This window comes from Rhopilema esculentum, chromosome 8 (assembly GCF_057945365.1).
Source record: "Rhopilema esculentum isolate cy_ngs chromosome 8, ASM5794536v1, whole genome shotgun sequence".
In the NCBI taxonomy this organism is placed as follows: domain Eukaryota; kingdom Metazoa; phylum Cnidaria; class Scyphozoa; order Rhizostomeae; family Rhizostomatidae; genus Rhopilema; species Rhopilema esculentum.
In genome coordinates, this window is record NC_142822.1 from 3,932,841 (window position 1) to 3,957,831 (window position 24,991).

General features: G+C 36.4%; 1 protein-coding gene across 1 annotated transcript in view; it reads left to right on the forward strand.

Annotated features, from left to right (window-relative positions):
- LOC135695021 (uncharacterized) overlaps positions 1 to 24,991 on the forward strand; it is a 50,621-nt gene that overhangs the window by 22,198 nt on the left and 3,432 nt on the right. The window contains exons 14-19 of the mRNA XM_065213958.2: positions 859 to 968; positions 1,569 to 1,721; positions 4,043 to 4,225; positions 4,916 to 5,150; positions 5,958 to 5,989; positions 20,338 to 20,430. Coding sequence (XP_065070030.1) covers positions 859 to 968; positions 1,569 to 1,721; positions 4,043 to 4,225; positions 4,916 to 5,150; positions 5,958 to 5,989; positions 20,338 to 20,430 — 806 coding nt within the window. The remainder of the gene's footprint in view (positions 1 to 858; positions 969 to 1,568; positions 1,722 to 4,042; positions 4,226 to 4,915; positions 5,151 to 5,957; positions 5,990 to 20,337; positions 20,431 to 24,991) is intronic.

Consider the following 24,991-nt stretch of genomic DNA (forward strand, 5'->3'; position numbering starts at 1 on the left):
ATCGGTGTTTTTCGTCAGATTCCAAATATTTCTATTAATTATTTAATCTTTCCCAAAATGGATTACTATTTCTTGTTATTATATGAAAGCCTATTTGTCTTGTATGTTATTACCAAGGCGATTTCAGTCTACAATCAAATAAATAAGAATAATTGAATAAATAATTTTTCTTTATCACCCGCATTCATCATTGCAATAAATGCCAGGTCATAGTGTTTTTCATTTAATCTATCAATTGGCTAACTGTACAGTTATGAGTCGAACCAGCTTTGAAACTTTGTCTGACCTAGCTACACTTCTTTCTCTTTTTTGGAAATCATTCAACAAATATTAACCTTTTAAAAGCCATGACATGTCTTTAAATTGTACTTTAAGAGCCTATATGTCTCGGTTTTTTCACTTTTTTATATAGCTTATTTTCTTTTTCTTCCAACCCACAAGGAACCTACCAAAATGGCTCTACTGAATCCTCCCACATTCTCTTAAGAAAATTTGCAGGCCTAAGCTAATAAAACTCATGACCGTTTAATTTAACCCCGGTTAAACGATCCCGTATTCCATCCAAAATTCATCCAGGAATTGTTGAGCAATAAGTTGGATGAGCTTTAAATGAAATGCTTAAACAAACGTGCGGAGAATTTTAGTATTGTTATTGTTGTATAATTGTACCATCCTAAAAATGAAAGAACATGGACAATTCTGAACTTTAGTTTGCTCGCGAATAGAGAAAATGGTTAGGCTTTTATTATAAATCGTGTGAATATCCTGTTACACAGTTTTTTAGGCAAGATTGCTCACTTAAATTGTTACAAAAATGGTTGTCATTTTGCACAAAAAAGTGATTTGATTGTTTTGCAGAAAGTGTAACGAGATCAGATGAGAAAAGCTTCCACGCATCGTTATTCGAAGAGGAGTGGAGAAAACGAACTTCTGTTAACTTTGACATTGATGATGCTGACAGTCAAGCGGTATTTATATGTTTATCTACAACATCCTAAGTTCTGATTAAGATTTCCATCTGATGTTTTTCTTCCAATAACGCTGTTTATTCTCTGTATTATGGAGTCGTTTTTGTCTTGAAACGACTTCAAAATGTTAGATCATTTTACTATGGAAACCACTGATATGATCGTACTTATCACTCGTACATCAATTCAAACACAACAAAAGTCTGTTTTTCAATACAGAAAAAACTTTGTAACTTTCTGACCAAAACTAAGACATTAACAGTTCTGTTTAGATATAATCTTCGATTAACAAAAATATCAAGTTTGGAAACTACAGTTTTACCTGGGTTAGGATTGTGTTCGATTTTGGGACTCCAGTAGTTCCTATACGCACACGGGCACTGATAAGGCTACCTTACTTATCACGTGATTTTGTTCTGCTTGGTCTATTTCAATCCCCAACTTAGCAACTTAGTACTATTTTCAGCTTCAAATTTTTAATTCCTGTTCTGGCGTTTCATATTCTGAGGAGTATCAGAAAAAAGCTTCAGTATGTTTTAAAATGTTTGCTTCTTGTTTTTAAATAAGGCTTTAGATTGAAATCTGTGTCTGACATTTTAGGTTCGACTCTCAAGACAACCAACTCCTTACCAGAAAGACATTCGTGACAAAATTCAGCATTTCAGGGACGTAGCCATTGCCAAACAGCATATTCATCGTGGTGAATTGTCCCAGGTTTACGACAATCCATTAATTTTACAAGAGGAAGAAAAGGTATGCTGCATCCTGTTTTTATGCATTTCCCTTAATTTATTCGATATTTTTGCTGGTAAATCCAACATTCCAATTTATATTTACATTTAAAATCAAAGCATACTAATTTGAAGAAAAGAGTAATCGAGTGCTTTATTCCCTTTCTACGCAAACCCTGTGCATTGCTCCTCACCCATTCATTCATTTGCTTCTTCCCCTTAAGTTTTTTGTTTGCATTTTTTGATATAGAGGTTTAAGTTTTCAGTGTATGTATGGATGAACTAGAAGTAAAATTGATTTTGGTTGTATAATTTTATACAGCTAATGTAGTTCTCCAAATCCAATTCCATTTGAGTATTGCACCAAACTTCATTGTTCACCTTTTCGAGCTCATATTACCAAATATTTGGCCAATTAAAGATTTGGAGTTGCAAACGCATGCCTGTTATTTTGGCTAGGGTCATAAAGTTTCTAAACCAAGAACAACTTAATTTGATATGAAAGGGAGAATTGCCTGTACTCGTGAAGTCATATCTCGGCAAATTTCTGACGCATTGAACTGGTTTTCATAGTAAGAAATAGGTCAAAATTTGATCTTACACCAAAAGCCTTGAAATCTCGTTTTAAATGAACTTCTATTTTATTGTTCAGAGAAATCATTGCTAAATAAGCATGTTCAAAATCTTAAAAACAAGTAGAGCCTGTTACATAACACACCTCGTTGTTTTGCTGACGTAATATTAATTGTACTTGATCTCCTTTAAGCGAAATATATCGCTGCGATACTGCGCCTAATCTCTATCCTGTGCTGGGCACTCTAGAATCGAACTAGGTATTCAAGCTATTATTAATTTTTGCCTTATCTCAATCTCGTCTTACGTTCTACGTTGTATTTCTACTACGTTCCATATAGTTAATCTTTCGACTCTACCGTTCTCTTCACTTCTTAACACCTTATCTTTCTATTCTTTTTTTACCTTATGAAGAGTTATGCTCGAAACGTCGTACCAAATATTCATTTCATGTACAAAGTCGTTATTTTATTGTATGAAATTTTGTTCTTTTTCGACGTACAACACACACAACTTTATTGATAAGGAATTCAATTAGGCACTCAAGGCCGGCATTCAGCAAAATTCTATGCATTGCGCATTTAGTTTATGTGCGTGGAGGGCTAGCAACTTATAATTTATTGTGTTTACTGCGTTGAAACATTTATTATATATAATGCATTCCAACTGAAAATAAAAAAAAAGCCTTTAATTTTCTGGAGAGCTTGTCTTAAAAAGTCAAGCACGTCATTTCTTTCCCTTACCTCCCTTGCTTGTCTGTTTTCTAAAATATTATGCAACTTTAGGTTTAAAATCCTGGTCTCAAAAGTCAAGAAATTTAGATTAATTTCAATTTGCATTAAATTTTTTGACACGGACAAGTACAATTTTTATGGTTCGATCTTTACTATATGTCTTCTTTGCTTCTTTATTTAACTGCAGCCTTTAAAATCTTCCTTTTTGCGTTATACACTCTTTTTTTTAAATAATATTGTCTATTTTGTAAAAGAATATCATCTGTAGGAATATTCAGACTCCAAATCCTACTGTTCTTAAGCATATAATGGAAATATTGCACAGCCTCAGCTCGCATGTTTGTGTCTCATTTATCAGCAGTTGCCTATTTTGCAATGCTCATAACAGAGAATCACATGATAGACATATCTCGTTGTTTCAAAAAGCGTGGTTTCTGTGCAAGAGCTGACGATGTTCCCGTGAAACCATGTCATGGTGCGAGGATGGCTTAGTTGTTAGAGGCGCTGACTACAGACCCAAGGGTTCGTGGTTCGAGTCCCTGGCATGACCAAACTTTCACCCAGAGTGAGAAGCTCTCTGTAATTCCAGGCATAGGAATCATGAGGTGTGGTCACATCGAGAGGAAGGACAAGGACACTGTTCGATAAGCACGAGCTTCTCGGTGTCCTAAAACTACCTTCGGATGCTAGGTAGAAACAAATGCAAAAAAACCATATCAAATTGATAAAAACAAGAATTCTTGAAGAAAATTGTTAGCCTTAAAGAAAACTTTTTTATTGAATATCGAGGCTAAAACATTCATAGCATTCTTATAAAAGTTTTGTACTATTCACGTATGTCCTACAGAGAGAAGTGGTCATGCTTAATATATTTCTATCGTTGGCGTAATATTAATCACTCCAAAGCCATTCTAGCAGGTTGACTTTTTCGCGTAGAGATGCTCTTTTACGTCATCAGAAAAACAGCTGTTACCGTATGCTCTTATCTAGTATTGTTCCATCGGGACTGAAAAGTCGTTTTTTTGTCTTTGCGTAGGCACCGTTGTCGCCAACCAGTGGTGCACCCGTGGGCAAGGAGGGCATAAATGGGGCTAGTGATGACGTCACTCGACAAGAAGAGGAAAGGCTGTTAAGAGACCTGCAGAATCAAGCCATAACGCGAAACGATGATTTGTCTAACCCCACCTCCCCCGTCCACACGATGACTGGTTCGCCAAGGGTAATGTTGGCATCTTTTTATAATCATTTGGTGTAAATTGCCAGAAACTAGTTTCAAATTGAAGTGTTTTAAAACGTCAAACAAGCGGGTTGTGTTTGGTTGGTGTAGTTATACTCCTTGTCATGCATTCTCTGTTCCGGGTTGATTTCATCGATTCTGCATCTCATTATCTTCAGACCTTTCCCAAAAATAGACTTCAGATTTGAAATCTTCATCTTGAAATTAGTTTCTACTGAAAACTTTGTGTCGTTTGGACAGTTCGGTCGCGAGTTACTTTGGTTTTGAATATTTAGATATTTCTTTAGTTTCAGCCGGAATTTTCTGTTATAATGAAAACGTTTCGCTACATCAACAAATTTCATTAAAATTTACAGGAATTGCTAAATTTTTAAACTGGGATAATGCACTGCCCGACAATCCAAACAACATGAAATTTTCGGTGCAAACTAATTTCAACTTGAAGATTTCCATTCTATGATCCATTTTTGGCAAATGTGAAGATAGAACGTTGACCGGAACATATAATATGTTCTTGACCAGTTGCTGCAATGGTTGCTGGAAAGTATGATTCCTTGTTATGCACCTAAAGCTCCCGGCAGAATTAATCAGCTTTCGCCTATACTGTATTCACAGTAACTTGCCCGGTGTCTTACAAATCGAGCCTAATTTGCAAAATTTGCATTTTTACAGTTCCACAAGCATCGTCGAGACGTCAATTCGCCGCCGCTACTTAGTCGAATGGATCATTCCAGCTCCAGTACAAACTCAGACCACGACAGAACAAGCCAGGAGAATGGACACGAGTGCTTTGTGTCCGACGGCGCGCACTTGGGCGAAGATATAAATCCTAAGAACGTAAAGTCTAGCGCAGACTCGGGACTTGGCAGCTCAGAAGTTGTGGACGAACAGCAACATTGGAGAAACGGTACGACGGATTGTCTTGTTTAATCGTGTAATTTTAAGCAGACTTCCTAGATATTGAAGATCAAAACCCAAATTGTACGGATTGTGTGTTTTGTCACGTGACAAAGAGCACAGAAAATCATTATTCGATTGGCTGTTGTCAGTGATAGGCCTGCTTCGACTGCTCAAAAGAGCTGTCAGATTTCTCTTGGCGATAACGTGGCAAACTAGTTCTTCACAAATATTTCAATCGCTCGGTGATTTTAGATGTCTGCTGCCGCTGGCTCTGATAGGAATAAGATTGATTAACAGAAACTGTCCATAAAGCTCATGAATTGTTTGAATTGCACAATGCTAATGTATTTAATTTTTCAAGTTGGCCTTGGGCAGTTAAGCTCCTACAGAATGCATTTACACCCTTTTTTTATAAGAACAATTTTATAAGAACACGAGCCTCAAAACTGGTCATAAATTAAGAACAAATTAAGAACAAGCTGAGGCTGAGCTCTGCAAAATGCAATTTTGAACAACGTTTTTTCTCAAAATCGAGGATTTTTAGCGATGTGGTTGTCTCACTCACTTTGTTGGTAAACAAGGCCTGAACACCTCCCTAGAGCGAAAAAGCTAACACTCGCACTGCTTACACCCTATTAGATTAAGAACAAATTAAGAACAATCCAGCCTCAGATTTTCGAAAAAATTAAGAACAGTCAGCCTGAACTTAAATTTACTGGTTCTTATAAAAAAGAGTGTACCTCCTTTACTAGTATAAAGATCTACATTCTTTCGACAGTCTGCAAATTCTTGATAAATTTAATTCCTTTTCTAGAATGTCCTTCTATTCCGGAGCAAGGTGAAATGGTAAGTCACTAAAGATATGGTTATTCTGAAAAGAACTTATTAAAATGGCGGACTTAATTTATTCCTTTATTGAATAGCGACAAGTGGTCCATTGGTCATTATTCTCACAGTAAACAGTTTGAATTCCGTTAGATGTCGAAATACGAAGCTGATTTTCTTTTTGCTCTTCAAAGTTCGTTTACATTGAGAATGGATTTCCGGTTAAAAATACTCAGGCCGCGTTCGAGCTATGGTTTATTGATATCTGCAAATTACTATACAGCTCTGTGCAACTCCCACCAATAGCAACAGCAATTGTCATCGAAAACAACCTGCCTATATTTAAAGTGTTTTCGTTAGTATTCTCAGGCACATCACAGACTCTCTGACAGTTTCCAAGCAAATCACAAGGATAGACTCAAAGGTAGGCTCCAGGTTCTGGAAGCCATGCTCTTTTCTGCATAGTCCACCAGTCTTACCTACACCTTTCTTCCTATCTTCCTATTCGTACTTTTTACCTATATTTGTGACGGGACGTTGAAGTATAGTTCTTGTCATCGCTGTCAAGCATCCATTTTCTTTCCTAACAAATTGAAAATGAGTAAAACCGTCCATATCATTTTTCAAAGAAACTTTCTTGTCCATGACATTCTGTTTCGTTCACTTAAAAGCTTGTAATTTGCTCGTCAATATGGTTTTATACTAGGTTGTGGCTAGGCTCTCAAAGAAGTCATTTTCCAGAGTATTATTTGTGTGATCTAAATAATTACTTCTTTTCTCGCCGAAATGCGAACCAAAGCTGTTACGGGCGGATGGTTAAGTAAGAATTACAAGGAATGTTGAAATAAACAGGTCCTAGTGAATTGTGGAGGATTTTTGTTAAATATTTTTTAAGGAAACCGTGTTGCTGACTTCCATTGATGGAAAACTCCTTTCGTTTTGACTAGGTTTTAAAAAGAGAAGGTTCTAGACATAGCCGGCCAATTTGGCGTATTTTCAGCAGCTATGCTTTGCTTTTCAGAACATTTTCAATGGCTTGTGTAATGGCTACAGCTGATAAGCTGATGTGCAGTTCTTTAAATAGTAAAGCTGATTTGCAGTTTTGAAATATATGTGCTGTTTCTCTTAGACGTGAGCCGATGTGAATTTTGATATCCTGGCGTGTATACTGCATACAATGTATTTCCCTTGCTGTTATGAAGAACTTGCTTCTTCAGCCCTTGATGTATCGATCAGTTTCATGCACTCATCTCTTGCTGAGGTGTAATGCAAAATATCGATTTTGTAGACACCTGTATCCTACTAAATGACTAACCCAGACACCTGCCATGTTCTTTTACTTGAATTTGCTTACATATTTCATGTCGCGACGTAATTTGCCTTCAACGGACTAGCGATTGCTTTAATGCACTCTAATTACTTCGTGCGAAGAATCTGCAACCGCTCCCACAGCGGTGCTGTGTAGTTACATCGACTGTGTCTACGACTCTCACACTGGTGCTATTATGAAGCATCTGGATGCTATTATGAAGCATGGTTGTCCCATGTCTTCCGTGCACCTGAATAGAAGCGCAGTTACTGGGAAGAGGTACTGAGTTGTTCAAGCATAAATTTTGCAGCAAATAAGGGCGAGGTTTGGGAACAGCGAAAGCTATTTCCCCTACGCTTATGAAGCGTGTTTCTAAGATCAGAAGGCATATGGAGTTTTAAATGACGACGCCGAAAGTAAGTGTTTTTGGAATTTTCAATTTTGACCGCACAATCAGAAAGACCATTATGAAATGTCTCTATATGCAAAATTAGGTACATGTATTGGAAATTTACTGAGATATGGCCACATTAACACATACATTTTCCCCAACAATCAGTATAATTCGACCTTGGTTTTCAAGTAATGAACCTATTACAAACAACATTAATCCATTAGCAAAACTCTTTTACCTACTATGTCTCAGTCAAGTTGCAAAAGATTTAGCTGATTTAGCACTCGTAGAGGTATTCGATGGTGTTCTTTCATGTTTTGTAGTCAAAAGTCGAAAGTTGTATAAAATGAGTCAATGATGTTAAACTAAGGTACTCTATTTTGCCTTGTAGTAGAACTGCGCCCTGAATCTTGTTTCGTTCACTGCCCTCGCTTTTAAACTACATAATTGTACGAAGCTAAGATATTAATTAATCCCAGCATGCCAGCCCCCTTGAATGTTAGGCTGACAAAATACCCAGAAAAATGCACATATCTGTTTTTGCGTGAAGATTCTTTGGCTTCTTCTGTTTGTTCTGACTCGCAAACTTCTTTTAGAGAGGGGGAAAGGAACCGGGTCTTATAGACTGTATGAGTCTTTGTTATTAATTTGTTACTCCCTTTTACATGTGATTTAAATGTATAGGTAAAACGCTGGCAATCCAAGCGTTTTTGGAAAACGGGTCACTTTCGGAACCAAAACCTTCAGCATTCAAAATTAATGATGTTGTGATATTGCAAAAGTCGCAAGTTCCAAACGAAATATGTTTCGACTAATGGACAAAAACATCTTTACAGTCTTGAGTGTGTCACAACGGCAGAAACAACAGTTTTAGAGTCGGTTGGAAAATACGTTGGCTTATTTAGGAACCTTGTTTTTGTTTACACATAAAATGGGATTTGTATAAACCGACATCGTCTTTGCTCGACTCATCTTTGAAAACCACTGGCTTGGAAAAACAAGTAACGATCGAGTTTTTGATAATGTAATATGTTCATTTTTTATGGCTCATAGCCTGATAAGAAGTGTACAAGTAAGAACTTCAGTATTTTCCAAAATCTTCAGTCGTGAAAACCTTCCTTTTTCCTGTCAAAGAAACTGCACAATGCCTGATGTCAGCGGCAGCCTCTAGATGAATCCGTTTTGAAGCGTATTGATTGAGCGTACTTAGTTTGTTCTCAAATTTGAAAACCTCATTACACTCTCTGCAGATAACACAGTTCTGCCTTTTGCTACAGTTCATCCATATAACTTTGTATATTACACAAATATGACCCTTTTTGTCATCAAAACACGTCTTTCGCGTATCCGTGGTTTTCGGCATATGCTTTTAAGCCTAACGAATAGACATCTTTAACCAAAAAACGCAAGCATATTTTTCAATAAATAATTCAACTTCTGTATATATGTTGATTTGGAAATCGTTCAAACCTTCTGCCCAAATAACAGCAACATCGACGTTTATATTACATTCTCATCAATAATTCTTATTAAACATCTTTCGGGTTTTGTTTTTTGGTTTTATTTTTCATTCAACATTTTTCAGCCACGAAATCCATTCAGTTTATTAAATAACGATAAACGTAATATATTACAAAGAAAGTTAATTATAGTAAAAGGTTGGACGGACAACTGTATAGATGAACCCCACTTCAAGAATGCGATAATACCTAAGAGTTTTTTATAGGGGCAACTTTCTGAGCATGTCCGCCATCTTGAAAAACCACTCTTCAAGATGCATATGTACTAAATGGCCGTTGAACTGCCTCTGAAAACGATTATCGATCACTTTCATTGAAAACCAAGTATGGAGGAGCGATTCTCTCACATTAATCTGTTTATAATTAATTATAGACTAATTTTATTTATTTGATATATTTATTATTTTCATTACTTTTGTAATTGTTTTCTTTATTTATAATTTTGTTTGTTTATTTTAATTCTTAATTTTTTTAATTGTAAATTCCTAATCTTAATTTGTAATGTTTTTTTATCTGATTCTTTGAATTTTTCCCAATTACTTTGGTCTATTGGCTGTTATTCCAGTAACTTGTTTCACTTGCTTCACGAATATAGAAATTTTGTGACAATTGTCAGCGAAACACCGAATCGATGGGTGTTTCAAAATCTGAAGAAGTATAAAGGAGTCCTAAGACTTTTAGGGGTCCCTTTTTGTTTTTGGTGATTTACCTTACTTTCTCGTGCAACGGTGCTCTACTTGGTTAAATCGAACTGCTGATCTATAAAAATTACTGGGTCGAGCTTATCCAGTTACAAGATTGTTCTCATCCAAGAAGAGGGCCCCAGAACAGCCACTTTGAGGTGGAGGCCTTAACTATCATTCCTAACAACGTTTTTGGGTCCATCGACTGTCTACATCAGTCACAACGTTGGTTTTGAGCAATGGCTTCCCGCCTCTGTTTACGGTCTCATTTCTTTTGAAAGTGACTTGGCTTAAAACATGCAAGAAGACAGTATGGAGCTCGATCCACTCTACTTTATAGTTGAGCTGGTTGAACTGGGGCGGGAAGCCACTACCTACCCTGGGTTCCAGAGCGTCAAGGGGGTCTCTCCCGCAGCGCCCTATTTCCTCGACGCTCCACTTTTTTTTACCCTTGACGCTCTGAAACCCAGGGTAGTCACTACCTAGACCTTCTGGAGAGCTTTGGAGGATCTTTTGACATACAAAACTACTTAGGATCCCTCCTAGGCCCACTGATCTCGACAGTAAAGTCCCGTTTTCAGTGGGTCCCGTGGTGATTGATAGCCGTGAAAACAGGTCGCCCTCAGAACAAATCTACACTTATATGTCAGTTCTTATCAGTTCTTATTGTTCTAGCCTTCTTCGGCATGTTTTATTCCCAATCTGTTTCTGAATGACGAGCACGTGTTAGAAGAGACCTACAAGATAAGTAAATGGATTCTTACAGAACGTCTATTTGATATCTCTTTCAAAATCGCCGAAAACCCATCCATGATGTATGAGCTCGTTGGAAGTGTCTCTGGATATTCATTTTTTTCAAAGTCAAACCAACGCGCATAAAAAACCTTACTTGCAAAACTTCTGTTGGTTAGCCTCTAGTTTTTTTACCTTTAATAAAGATGTAACTTCCTAAAAATCTAATTTGTATTCAGCTTGATAAACCTAGTGTCGTTATACTTATTGAAAAAATTTACCTATAATGTTTTGAGATATCATCTTTTGAACGTAGACCTATGCAAAAAACTGACATGTCTGTAATGAGGGTAAATTTAGCCTCGTCTCCATGATATACTGAGCTCAATCTTAGGATACAAAGCAAGGTAGATTTTTGCCTCGATATACACACACTCGTCGACAGATCTTCTACATACGCAGAGTAGCCAGTAAGTCATGCATCTCACGGATCAAACTGTAATTTGAACAGATTTTATAAGTTTGATTATACGACAACAATCAAATGCTGTATAATAAACTTGGACCCTGAAGCAATTTCTGTATGGTTATTATTTTGTTGAAAGCAACGAAGATTGGTCTAGTTGGAACACAATGTTCCTAAAACTGATGAAGTCGTTATCTCCTCTTTCCCATGTTAATTCCTTTATCAAAGACTTTTTACAACATATGGCAGTAAGCTAACCAATAAATCTAATATATAAACTGATCATCGTTTTATAATGGAGATAAGAGGAGATACAGCCTAGTGTGTCATAGTAAATATCCTCAGTAAATATGCTCGAATAACCATGACAAGGATCATAGATACCTATTGTTTTCTTTATTCAATGGATATGGTTGTTAGACTACAAGAACATAACAGTCCTTTTCTATTTTGCTGTGTTTGCTCTGAGAGATTCTTATAGCTTTCCTAAACATTTGCTAGATTACAGGGGATCGGTGGATCATTCTGTTGACTAAGACAGGTATTTATTAGGTTCTACATAGGCCTTTCTAAGGGGTGTGTCTTTACAATCTTTGTAGATTAAAAACCTTTATTAATGGAGGAATAATTGCGGTTCACAGAGACAATCTTAAAGTTTCTCCTCGCCAGATACTTGGATGTAATCTGTGAGGGTAACATGACAATATTTTTATTGATTACCATAGAAACAAGGCTAAGCAAACGTCTTTCGAAACCCTTAAAATATTGTTGACTCTCTTTTTGTCACACTTGAACTTCAGTTTGTTTGAAAGGGCCCTTGTTAAAGCTCTTAGATCTTTTCATTGAAGCAAGGCCTTAATGCCAGGCTCTTTACACCTTGTTATGAGCTGATGGAAGAGAGACGTTGTAGTGTAAACCTGCGTAGTAATAGGTGCCTACAATTGAGAACCATAAAAACCCTTATGAAATCGTCATGAGCAGAAACCATGAGGGCGGCTAATGAGAACAAAAACAGAAAGCCACACCCAAACTCCGCCTTTTTTAAATTGTTTTTTTTTTCAAAGACATCCAGTTCAACAGGTCATCTAAGTTTTGTCGTTAGAAAGTTGGAGCACTTTTTGGACTTTTATTGACCAGACTAGAACAATGTCATCATTAATACACATTGGTCTTAATTAATTGGCAATTGTTCTTCATGGTCACGGTCTTCGGGGTGTTTCCTGACAAGGCTGGATCTTTCAGAATTCAGACAACAAAGTCACAGATAAAGTTTATCAACATGCAACGCCCTTTTCTCGGAACTGTCATAGGAACTGTCTTGATGCCGAACATCTACTGCTATAAATGCCCCATGAGCTAACGGTACTGGAGCTGCGATCCTGCAATCCATTAATATTAATTAATGTACAAATTGGTCAGGAGAGTTTATTTCTGGGCGTTGCCACTCAGCCGTGTTTCCCCACCCTTAATTCATAAGAGCAGCTTGAAGACCTAAACATGAATGAATGCACATTAAACTTTTTAGACACCAGGAAGATTGGATACGTAATTTTCTCCACCAATTATTGTGATCTTTCAACTAAGATAAGCTGGAGCCATCCTGCTAGCCTTTGCAAGGCGTTTAATTTCATCGTCGGCAATTTCTGTAACGTAGATTGATTACCTTCGTTGATATGAGACATTGCATGCGTGGTTTGTGATTAAAGCTATCGCAAAAGTTGGAAATTCTACGTGGGTAGGTTTTGATTAATATTACTAATTGATTCTGTTCATTCCTGTGTTTGCTTTGAAACACGAATCTGCGTTTAGTTAATGACATCTTAGTCTTAAAAGGATATGCCATACATCAAAGTAAGATTGCCTACATTTCAGGGGATTCTATATTTTCAGCCTCCGAAATGGCTTTAATTTCGTTTGCATTTACATGGTGATTGTGTATTTGCATAGTGTATTTATTTGTTTGGTTATGCCTCATTATATGTGGGTGATGAAATTTTCTGTTTCTAATATAAGCCATTTTCCCAACAATAACAAATTTCTACCGTGTCATATAAACACAAAGGTGTTTTAAGGGATTCAAAAAAGATCCTGTCGTCTTCCATAAATAATATTTTCTGTTATGCCCTTGCAACTTTGGTTAAGTTTTTGTTATGCACATTATACAACGTTTTGTTATACAACGTTGCAACTTTTTGTTATGCACATTGGTTAGCACTTTGCGGAGTTAAGTTGATGTTTGTTGCCAGGGTTCATATTGTCCTTTCTATCGTATTTATCAATCCAAGTGTAGTTAAATTTCTGATGTAAGTTCAGTACTTCACCATAAGCTGTTTTCTTATCAATCCAGTAAAAGCTTGCTGAAACAAAGCTGAATTTAAAAGTTTCAACCTCACTTTGTTTTGGAATTATATTTCAGCCTCTTTTTCATATGATATTCCTGTTTTATAGCTTATTCTTCGGAATCTTAGTTTCCTAAAAAGAGCATGGCGATTATAAGTTGCTCTGGCGTTGTTCTTCCTCCGAATCAACAACAATTCTAGGTTGTAATGTAATTTCTTGGTTAGAGGTGTAACTTTTCCCCCCTATAACATGAATTGTTTTCGCGGGACCTGAACTGTTACGGTTCCATATAGTTCATTGAAGTTAAAGCTGCTGACTGCCTTCTTGGCTCACAAGCAACCTCATGGTTTTGTTAACAGTAGTCTAAAAAGTTTGTTAGTGCTCCAGACAGATCACGCACAGTTTTCTGCCTTCCTTGAAACAACTTTTTAGCTTTTGAGGTTAAGCCTGAGGTATTGATGGCTTTTGATCATAAAAATATTTGAATGAAGGGAAGTTTTGTTGTCTTTGGTAGGAAGAAGATTTCTGAATTCTTTTGCAAAGGCTTTGTAGCTTGCAATATGGTTAAACTTGTGGTATTTTGCGAAAATATCTTTCTCGCAAAAGAATATAAATATTGGTTTTGGTTGCTGTTTGGCTGTTTCTAAGCAAAACTTAATCGTGAATTCATTGGGTCAGCAGGTCGAATGTTTTTTTTTCGTGCAGAGATTCTTATTAAAATGCAATAGTGTTTTTATCAGACAGTCCGAATACAACAAAAGCAGTCTTAAAGTAATCATCATTATTATTATTCATAGTTTAAGCTAATTTAATGCAACAGTAGAGAGACGATTATTTTTTACTTATTTAAAATTAGATTGCGTGGGACCTGCCATTGTTAATAATGCACTCCCATAGCTGATGTGAATTCATGACGAGGTTCACCCTCAATATTTTATCATTGTAAGGGGGGCTTATCGAGCGAAGAATTAAAGAGAATGGCTTCTGAATCATCCTGTTGCCAAGGTTTGCCACTGAGACATTTTGTAGCCACGATCCTGCACAGCTCTAAGATCTTTTGAAACGTTTTGCCTCTTAGGAAACGTGTGCTCAACATGTTGAGCAATTGATTGATTGTCCCTATCGTCATTATCGTGTATTATGTGCCTTGTATCATCATCATGACATGTATCATGATCGTCAATCATGATCATTAATCATGATCATTAATCGTGATCATTAATCGTGATGATAAATCATCCTTATCATCATCACCATCATGTATCATTATCAATACCAACATTATTGTCATTATGATCACTATCCCGGTATGTCATTTACATCATCATCATTTATCATTTGGCGTGTATCATCATCATCATCGTCATTATCTTCATTGTTATCGCCATTATCAGCTTGAATTTGTATTTAGCCCCCCTTGGATACTTCTTTCCTCGATCTCAAACACGTGGTAGTAGTTTTATCGATGTAAATATTTCGCAGACATGTCATTAAGATTTCAGGATCGCATAAAGGCAGTTTTGATAATAGCAATTCTGCTGCAATGAAGTAATAATATGATTAGATGCAGGTGATTGAGACTTGCATATCCTACATATATATCCACAAGAGGTATAAGTTGCTCATGTTCCTTGTACTTAGGAACGCACTTTCACATTTAAACAGTAGGGTGTAATAAAAGTATGGAAATGCTAATCTTGATAATTGTAATCAGATTATAACTGTTTTAACAATAACGGTGAATGTAATGATAACAAACCCAATCCAACGATCCAATTCTTATTTAAAGTGCTGTGCTCTTATCGATGGGCCTAATTTTTAAGCCATTGACTGTCGACATCAAGTCGGCTTCGACCTGTGTCTACTAAGAGTTCATGCATTTCATTTCAAATATTTTTGAACTGAATAGTACTAGTAAATCCACTCTTGTGTATAAATAATCTTGATTTGTAGATGAGATTGCTGACTATGGCTTTCAAAAAGGTTAAATGACACGATCTGCTTAAATTCATATCGTTAGCTAAAGATCATGCTCGTAAGTGTTTTTCTCATCACCAGTTTGGCTGGTCAGTCTTTCTCAAACTCAACGTGCGCAAACAATTGATTGATAATGAATTTGCCTTCAATAAATCTTTCTTGACGTACATCCTTTAAAAAACAACTCGCTAACCGTGTTAAGTAGACATGATTTCAGGTTTATAGAAACACAGCCACACTTGTGGGACATTCTGTCGAACAAGGACAAAGATTTCATTTAGGGCCTGTTTATACGAGAAGAGATAGCCCACTTAGTTAAGATGACGCAAGACTTAATTCATATGGAGAGCTTAATTCATCCCACTTGAGTTTTGGCCAGTCAATCATTTGTTAAGTCCCTCGCCTCATCGCAGTGGAGCTGGCTCAGTCATCCCTACCCTGGAATTCTCAATATGATAGTTTCATCTTGTTTAATTTAGCTTGTGGCTATTCTTATTGTTAGTAGGGTGTTGCCTAGTTCAATTAAAGAGAGTTTTGCTCTGATGAAGTTATATTATGTTTGAATCGCAAGCAAAGCCACAGTCACCATGAGTAAGGTGAACTTTTTTCCAAAATTTCTAATAAAATCTTCACAGTATTTCTTCGATTGTCTATACCTCAATTAACTGAACCTCTATTAACTTTCGAGGTCACCCGGAAGCCATCGTTCGAAAACGTGTCCCTCGTTGCGTTACGAGAACTTGCCGCTGCCTGCAATTGGACATAAAAAATAGTAATTTTCTGGTGAATCTGCGTTGTATTTCGGTTTGAGTTTATATCAACCGCATCAACATTTGATTTTTATCATTTCAGTTTTTGTGACCAACCACACCCCCCCCCCCAAACCGAACAATTTTTGCGCCGTTCTTGTGAAATTCCCAGAAAATTCGGTTAGCCGGCAATTTTGATCATACAAACCGTTACAAATCTGCGTATGCTTCTTTCAATCAGTTACAGAAGGTTAACTCACCTATTTCAGCTTCCTTCTGAAAACATGCTCTCTTTTACAAGACAGTCATCCCCCCTGTCAAATGGCAATTTCGCTCTTATTACCCCCTGAATTTCGCAGACCCAAAGCATTCTTCATTTTCATTCCTTTCGGCCTCTCCACAACGCGATCATGCTGCCTGAATTGGCTATGTCGACTTGGTGTGTTTGTCAGGTAGGAATCATATCAGGTGTTTTTCTATATCAACCATTCCTTTCTTTGTAGGAAATTCTCCGATATTTTGAACTCCTCTTTTTATGGAACTATCTAATGACATGTATCACTGCATCTGAACTTGACAATAAGGAAATTTGTGTTAACTGAATCCTTCAACCCATTATAGGAAATGTTTTTCGTTCTATTCGGAAGTCAGAATTGCAAGTACAGACAACTGACAAACAGAGTTACAGACAAACTTTAGAGTGTTTCTTCAAACTTTTTTATTAAACTTGACAAGAAAACGACTGATATTTCATCACCAATCAATTCCTTGAATTTGCGCGCTTTGTTGATCAAAAGTAAACTGTTAACTTTAAACATTGTTAATTCGACACTCAATCTTTTGTTTATCTCATCAAACATTTTACTGAAAAAGATCTAAAGAGGAATTTTCTTGGACTAGAAAGCATTGCGAAATTACAACTTTGCGTTGGAGTCGTTTTTTGTCTTCTTTTTCTGTGGCAGGTATTTCCCATAAATTCAAATTTTTTGCTCTGTTTTCTTTCTTGTGAACAATGACAATTGCAAGTGATATTTTAAATAATGCAACTTCAATATTTTAATGCTATTGTAATGGCTTTTTTTTAGCAAACCTAATTTCACAACTGTTGCTATTTAAGATGCTTTCACTCCCTAAATGTTAATGAATTTCTCAGAAGGTTGTTTTGATAGTTTCAATCTAAGCTGAAAGTTGATTATATAATTCATATTTGAAAGTCTTTTTCCAACTTGAAATACTATTCAAAAAAACTTCTGAATTATGGCTAATTTTTGTAACTTTTGATGATCTGGAATTGAAACACAATTTTCCTTTTCGTTCCTTCTATTGATGTTGCGATTGCGAGGGTCTTTCAGAGAACTGTTTGATGCTATTCCTGAGCATTGTCAATCGTCTTTCTAAGAATTTCTTCTAGTTTTTCGTAAAAGATCCCCTATATATTCATCTTATAAGAGAGTTGTTCCAGATTCACACAGTTAGATACGGAGAGTTAAAACCCACGGGATAGCATGAGCTCTACAGAGAATAGTCTTGGCTTTGTTGCACCCTTGCTTGTGGTTGTGCTAGCAGCTGAACTTTATTAACTCTCTTTATGTTATCCAGCGTTGATAATCTTCTCCCTACCTTCAAATTTTCTTGTTATATATTATTTATTATATATATATTATTCTCACTATGCCGTATCACTATTAATTATATATACTTTCTTGTCGATAATTTATCTTCACCAATTTTTAGTCTTGTATATTCTCAGCACAGTATTCATAGATTGTCTTTATGGATTATGATTACGAGAAAATACCCTCTACATAATGAGTATGAAAAGATTATGAGTACAAAAGCATGATATCGTTTTTAGAACTGGGAGCGTCATAAAGCTATGATAAATAGAAATATAGCTTTTATTGGCTACTTTTTCAGTATTCTCATTTTGATGAACTCGTATTTATTTATAATGCTTTTTAGTAGGTTATTTTCATACCTGAATTTGGATATGTTATAAAATTCACTATTGCTTCTCTACTCGATTATGGAGTTTCGGCAGCCAATGTTATTTTCACTTTTCAACGCTCGTATTATTCAGATATTTCATCTTTTATACTAATACTGCAAAATTTATATAGCATTCCATACCAGTGTACTGTCCCTTTGAAAACGTAAGGCCTAAAATCTTACTTATAAAACAAAAGCTTCCACATTCTTCTTGAAAAAGTCATCAATCTAAAATCTTGCAAAAAGAGTACCACTAGAATACTATTAAAAAAAGCAAAATAAAACGATCCTAAATATTTTTTTACATCTGATGCCTTGAATGATTGTGACTTTAGGAGCTTTTTAAAGATTTCGACTTTGTTGCTTTTCTTCACATTTTCTGGAAATTTATTCCATTATTCTATGATCCTACGCTGGTTGTACTGCATACATAAACGGTCTGTTTCCTTGGCTTTTGGTACTTTCGTGTTTTGAATACAATGTACCTGTTAGTTCTTTGGAAGTATCGTACAGACAGCGTATCGATCTTTGGAAGAAGGGTAAAGGAAATATTTACGATTGGACAATCAAGCAAGATTTTGTGAACGAAGCGCTCAATTCAAGAAAGAAGTCGAAAATTCACGCGCCTAGTTTTAATGTTTTAGTGTACTTCAATATCGAATAAACTAGAGCATTTTAGTTTTTATAACCTACATATAAGACTCTCTTTTTGTTCAGTGTGAATTATACATACGCAGTACTCAATTATCAAGTTACAGAATTTAAGATTAAGGTGTAAACAGAGAGACTGAAAAGTTAAGAAAGGACATCATATCGCGTGAATCGAAGTCCCTCAAGTCTGTTGCAGTACATGTAGCAACATGCTGTAAATAATTAAACTCTGCTGAAAGAGCTGCGCTTGTCTGTTTCTACCGAATATGATAGCGAAGAAGAAAATATGCAGAACGCTTTCTTCTTTTATCTTTCTGATAACCTGACTATGTGCAGGGTAATGCAAATTCACGATTCTATTGTTTTGAAGAAAACCAAAATTTTCTACAGGCGGCCGCCTCAAAAACAAAAACAGGTTTACTTTTATTAACCTTTCATATCGTTTCGAGGACTGATCCAGGATTCAAGTGTCTTTAGCGGCACCAAAAATATTTTTGTTCGCATTCTGTTATTTGCTCGCATTGCATCGCATTATTTTCTTTCAGATAGTGACGTTTATAATGTCAATGGGCGTTGGTTCTCTACAATTTGCACACAGTTCGATGCACAAATCTTTGAGCCTCTTTCTCGCAATGCTTACTTCGTTTTTTCTTTTCACCAATGTTTTCACTTGTAAATTCTCTTGGCGAATTCTTAATTGTACAAAAATCATTTTACTCTTTCTATGACACTCCACAAGATGTAACATAGAATTCACGGGTTTTAAAGTCATGTCTTTAATTTTTAATACGTTTTAATATGTCTTAATATATTTTAAGACGCATTATATTCAAACCAAACGAGATGTTTATAACCACCAACTTTACGGTTTGATAAAATTATTTGTGCTATAGGTTGTTTGGGCTTCTTTCTGAATTTAAATCTTTTGAGCCTATTACGTCTTAATAGGATGGATCATTTATAACCATGTTGATAACAACCTCTTTTTGCCTATCATCGACGACCTTGAAAGAATCTCATTTAATGAAAGAATGTCACACTAATTCAAAAGAGAAAACCGTCTCTCGCCCAGGTATGCTTGAAAAACGATTAGCTCGTCATAGGTGCAGAGGGCAGAGTTTCGTTGTCTTGAATTTAATTTACCTGGAGTTTAATAAAAGTTGTCTCCAAGTCATATGCTGGTAAAACAGTCCATGCAAAAATTCTTCCTTTTAGAAGATGGCACACCATCCCCTGTGCCCCATAGGCTTAAGGGAGGGGATGATCGCCTCCGTTGCTCCCATCGTGAACCATGCCTTGTTAATAAAACAGAAAGACCTTACCAGCATAAACCTCTTTTTAATGTTTGGATCTCATTTCATCAATAGATTATTGAGTTAATTTGTTTCCAAAATGAAAAACCTCTCATTTTTCCATAAGATTGATTTTAGAAAGGTATCATTTTTTGAGACGAGGAACTCGAATCCTGCCAGCGACACTGCAGAGTCTCGTTCAAAGCTCACTGCTACTACAGAGGACTTGGATTATTTTCTCAATCTGCGTTGCACATTCTTTTTCAGTTTCGTATTGTGTTGAAGAAGAACCCACACCTTGGATTCAGCATATCAGGAGGTTCTGGTGCTCCGCCTAACCCGTTCAGACCAGGCGATCAGGTGAGTCTAAGAATTTCTTTGTCATACTCGATTCGATGAAATATTATATATTGAAATTTCAAGTTTATATCTTTAAAGGGATTTGCTAATTCGACAAAAATCCAATCGTTCATTTCGTCGCACATTCATTTTGAAAGAAGACTCGTTGTTGACGACAGGAATTTTAGAAAATCACATACTGGCCTAGCTTTGCCGAGATTTATCCTGCTTTCCCCCTATAGTCTTTCTGGCCAAAGAACTTTTTCATTCATTAACGAGTTCTTTTTCCTAGGACTAACACTTCCTAACAAATAGTGTGGTTTTCTCCAATTATTTTTTTTCTAAACTGGTTCAAGCCATTTCATGAACTGCTATCAACCTTGGCTTACATTGAATCATCACATCAACTTTTCTGAAATGTTCATCTTCAACCAAAATTTTCTACTCCGAATGAACATACCACTGCTGCCGTATCATTCCAGCATTTTGAGACTAAGTCAAACAAAAAACGATGTTGAGCTGTCAGCGATTCTGTTTACTTTGCCGGAATTCTCTGCATAAATCGTCCTCGTGTTTCTAGAAACAGCATTTTAGTTCTTCCTTCAGCGCACATTTTTCAATCTCTGACGTCAATGATGATAAGTCACCTTTAATTTTTAATGCTTCGCTCGTTATGCACCTGTCTTGGGTTACAGTAAACTCGTTCAAAACAAAAATTATCATGTTTTTACATCGCGCAGTTTATTTATTCTGAAATCCATCGTCTTATAGATAATGTCATCATTTGCTTCAGTCTTGACATTGCTTCTTTTACTTCACATTTGGCTAAAAAGCAAAACATTTTTCAACTTCATTCCTCTGTGCGTATTTTGAATTATTTTTTCTGTTACTGCGGACAGTTTTTGAGATCTTGATTCGATCGCTTGCTGATTTTTGCCCTTTCTTTTCCAAAATTCTCCTATGGTTTTTGCTTCTAAAAGTCATGAACACTGATAAAGGACGAGATTGATCGCGGTTTGTCCCGCGGGGCAGTTGGCACGCCTCGTGATTTTTTAAGGGAGCCAAGATAAGAAATTAAGCTGCAGCATCTCTTAAGTGGATTTCAAAGCGGTAAACTGGGAGAAACTTTGAAAGTTTGAGGTAAAATCTTTTTTAGGGTTTCGGGATAAAGATTGAAAGATCCTGGTTAAGTTCATCCTTGTTTTAAGCTGGCGCGAATGGCTATTCCGTGTTTGGTTCAATCGAGCCAACAGAAGAAATAAAGGATTTGTAGACTTAATATAATTCAAGGATTTGCAATGGTGCATGGTTTAAAGGACCAGATTTCATCTCGGGTTACGCATGTTTTCAGATTCTCAAGTTTACGAATTGTTTTGGTTCTACTTTTTTAGCGCTCTAAACACTGACCTAGACCTGCTCTTGGTTGCAACATGCACAAACTTCGAAGTAACCCACTATATTTAGACTGTTCGACTTAGAGAGACTATATTGATGTCCTGTTGTTTGTTGGGTTTAAAAGCGTTACATGTTAATGTGGTCAAGGCTACCGCTTAAGGCCAACCATATTTTTGTTTGATTCTAATTGTGTGACGAAAAGCGAAATGCAAGTATCTATATATTTAGCGTGACTGCTTAAGATGGATGCCCTGCCAGTACAGCAGATTCTGCCTAATTCTATTTCTTTTCAAATTTGAAGTAAATAGATAATACACTCTCTTTTTTATAAGAACCAGTAAATTTAAGTTCAGGCTGACTGTTCTTAATTTTTTCGAAAATCTGAGGCTGGATTGTTCTTAATTTGTTTTTAAATTAAGAGGGTTAAGCAGTGCTATTGCTAGCTTTTTCGCTCTAAGGAGGTGTTCAGGCCTCATTTGCCAACAGAGTGAGTGAGACAGCCTTAATTTGCTGACAAATTTGAATATTCACCGAAAAAGCACTCACACATCGCTAAAAATCTTCGATTTTGAGAAAAAGCGTTGTTCAAAGTTGCATTTTGCAGAAGCTCAGCCTCACCTTGTTCTTATTTTGTTCTTAACTTTTGACCAGTTTTGAGGCTCGTGTTCTTATAAAATTGTTCTTATAAAAAAAAGAGTGTAAGCAAGGTTTCTTTTCGAAGTTACCGATTTTCAGGATGTCAACAAACCTGCAGTAGAAATAGATTGAAACCTGTTTGCCAATGCCTGATCAACATATTTTACTGAATGTAGCTGCACTCATAGCGATTACTTTATCGCATGCACTGTCTTTTCTGCTGTGCAAAAAACAGCCGTATGCTATGCAATTTCTTTAAGCAAACGCTGTTTCTTCGTTACTCTCTGCATGCAAAGCCTACTTTTTAGATATGCTGTTTTTCTGTTCATTTTGAAATCTCTGTTGACCTCTACGATCCAGGCTAAATTATCTTGTTTTGCTATCGAATACACTTAAGAAAAGGTTGAGATATATCTAAGTGGAAGCTGGACAAGATAAAAGGGAAGCTCTCATCCAGTTATTCTCCTTATGTTAGATTATACGTGCATAAGTGTCCTTGTGTGTTTGCGTTCCTAAGTGTCCTTGTGTGTTTGCGTTCCTAAAGGCTGATTTCCACGAGGCGAATACGCAGCGAATTCGCGGCGAAATCTGATGAAGGCATCAAGGCATGCGCAGTTTTGATTTTTGATTTCGCAGCGAATTCGCAAGAAAGTAGAAAAGAGTTCTACTTTTTCTCGGCGAAATATTTCGCAGCACCTCATAACCAGTCAAAGCATGGTAAATTTGCTTGATTTGTAAGAAAACAATCTTGGAACATTCGCCATGCGTGCAGGTCTGAAAATGGGCGCCTTAAAGTTGAGTTTTGGCGGAAAATATTATATAATTTCGCAGCGAATTCGCAGTTTCGTGGAAATCAAAGATAATTTCGAAGCGAATTCGCCTCGTGGAAATCAGCCTTAAGGGCCGGTATGAGGTGTCCTAGAAACCCTCGTCGCGTCATATTTTTGTGTAAAACTCGTGATTATCATCCGTATCTACTGAGTTAAGGTGACAATAAATAATTAAAATGTGCTTGTCGTTGTGGTTTGGTGTTTGTCGCAAGTGTTTCTCTGATAAAAATATTAACGAGCATTTGTAGGTTAAGCCCATCAGATATCATTGTATAACCATAATTTTCTCTATTAGGTTCACCTTCGTGTGCCCTAATCAACCAGTATTCGGACAGGTGTGCCCAGCTAATTTCTAAACACGCTGCATATGTCATACTGCTTGTTTGTCTGTTGCGTTTTAATTGGTTCAGCGGCATACCACTGAAAATATCATCGTTCAGAGATCGATCGTCATCTGGAATTATGAAGGATTAAAAGTTCCCAAAAAAGATAACAGGGAATTTATTTTTGTGGTACAATGAGCGCCTTCTTGACCCTAGTATGGCCCTGTGTTACGATCTTATTTAGTAGTGTTTTGGCAAAACAAGCTTTTTGACTTCAGTTTGTTAGGCGAGGTAAAAACATAGTCGCTTCTTGACGCGTTTACATTGAAGAATGTAATCTGCGGTGTTCTGCAGTTGGCTTGGTCCCAGTTGTATTACGGGGTGTGTTTCGTCAAAAGACTTTCATTGCATGATCATACGTCATAACTTCTTTATTTTCGTTTCTTCGTTAAGACGTTTCATCGGCAATCCCTTGTCTAAAAGCTCTTTCAAAGAGATATATGTAGCTTCACTTTTAAATGAGTGGCTTTTTTAGCAATTTTTCACTACGATGTTTGCATTCTTTGCAGCCAAACCTTCAGCTCTGCTTCTTTCATTAACCATGCCCATGATAACAATTAAATAACATTCATAACAATTCATTTCTGGTTTACTCGCCACACTGACAGACAGATATTTTTTGGAAATCAGAAATCACCAAGCCTTAACTATCTGGTTTTTTCATTAGTACAACCCAAATTTTGATTTGCAACCACAAATCCAGTATGAATTCTTAATCTGAGAAGAGCTATATGGAATTCGAGTGAGATCATGTCAAACAAAACATTTTGTGTATGTGTAATAGTTTTTTGACACTGGAGAAAATTTGACACTTGACACAAGATGTTGACACGAAGCGCATTATACGTGAAAGGCCGTATCAGTTTATTGTAATAAGTTCTAAGCGACTTTTATTATGATATGCTATCTTTTCCTGACGAAAATCAGCGCTATGAGATGCATTGAATTCTAGTTTATATCATTACAGTATTGCTTTCTTGCACAAGCGAGTAATGTTTTTTCGAAGTTCCAAAGTAAACAGCGAATGAATTATAGTTCCACAGCAGTTTTGGTTGATTTCCACAAGACTGAAGTCTTAGTCAATCCTCATGACTTCAATCTTACACAATATGATCTTATTCTCAAATAACCATTGTTACTTCAGTTATTTTGATATTACCTTATTTTGTGTAGTTCAATGGACTAGATGTTCTATATCTAATCAAGGTTGATGTAAAAGGGACAGAAAAAGGTCTTATAACCATTTGAGGGTGGTTCTGGAGAAGCAGGTTCAGTAGAATGACCTTTTGAAAAGAGAACTCATGAAATCCCTACCCCCCCCTCTCCCACTCCCCCTCA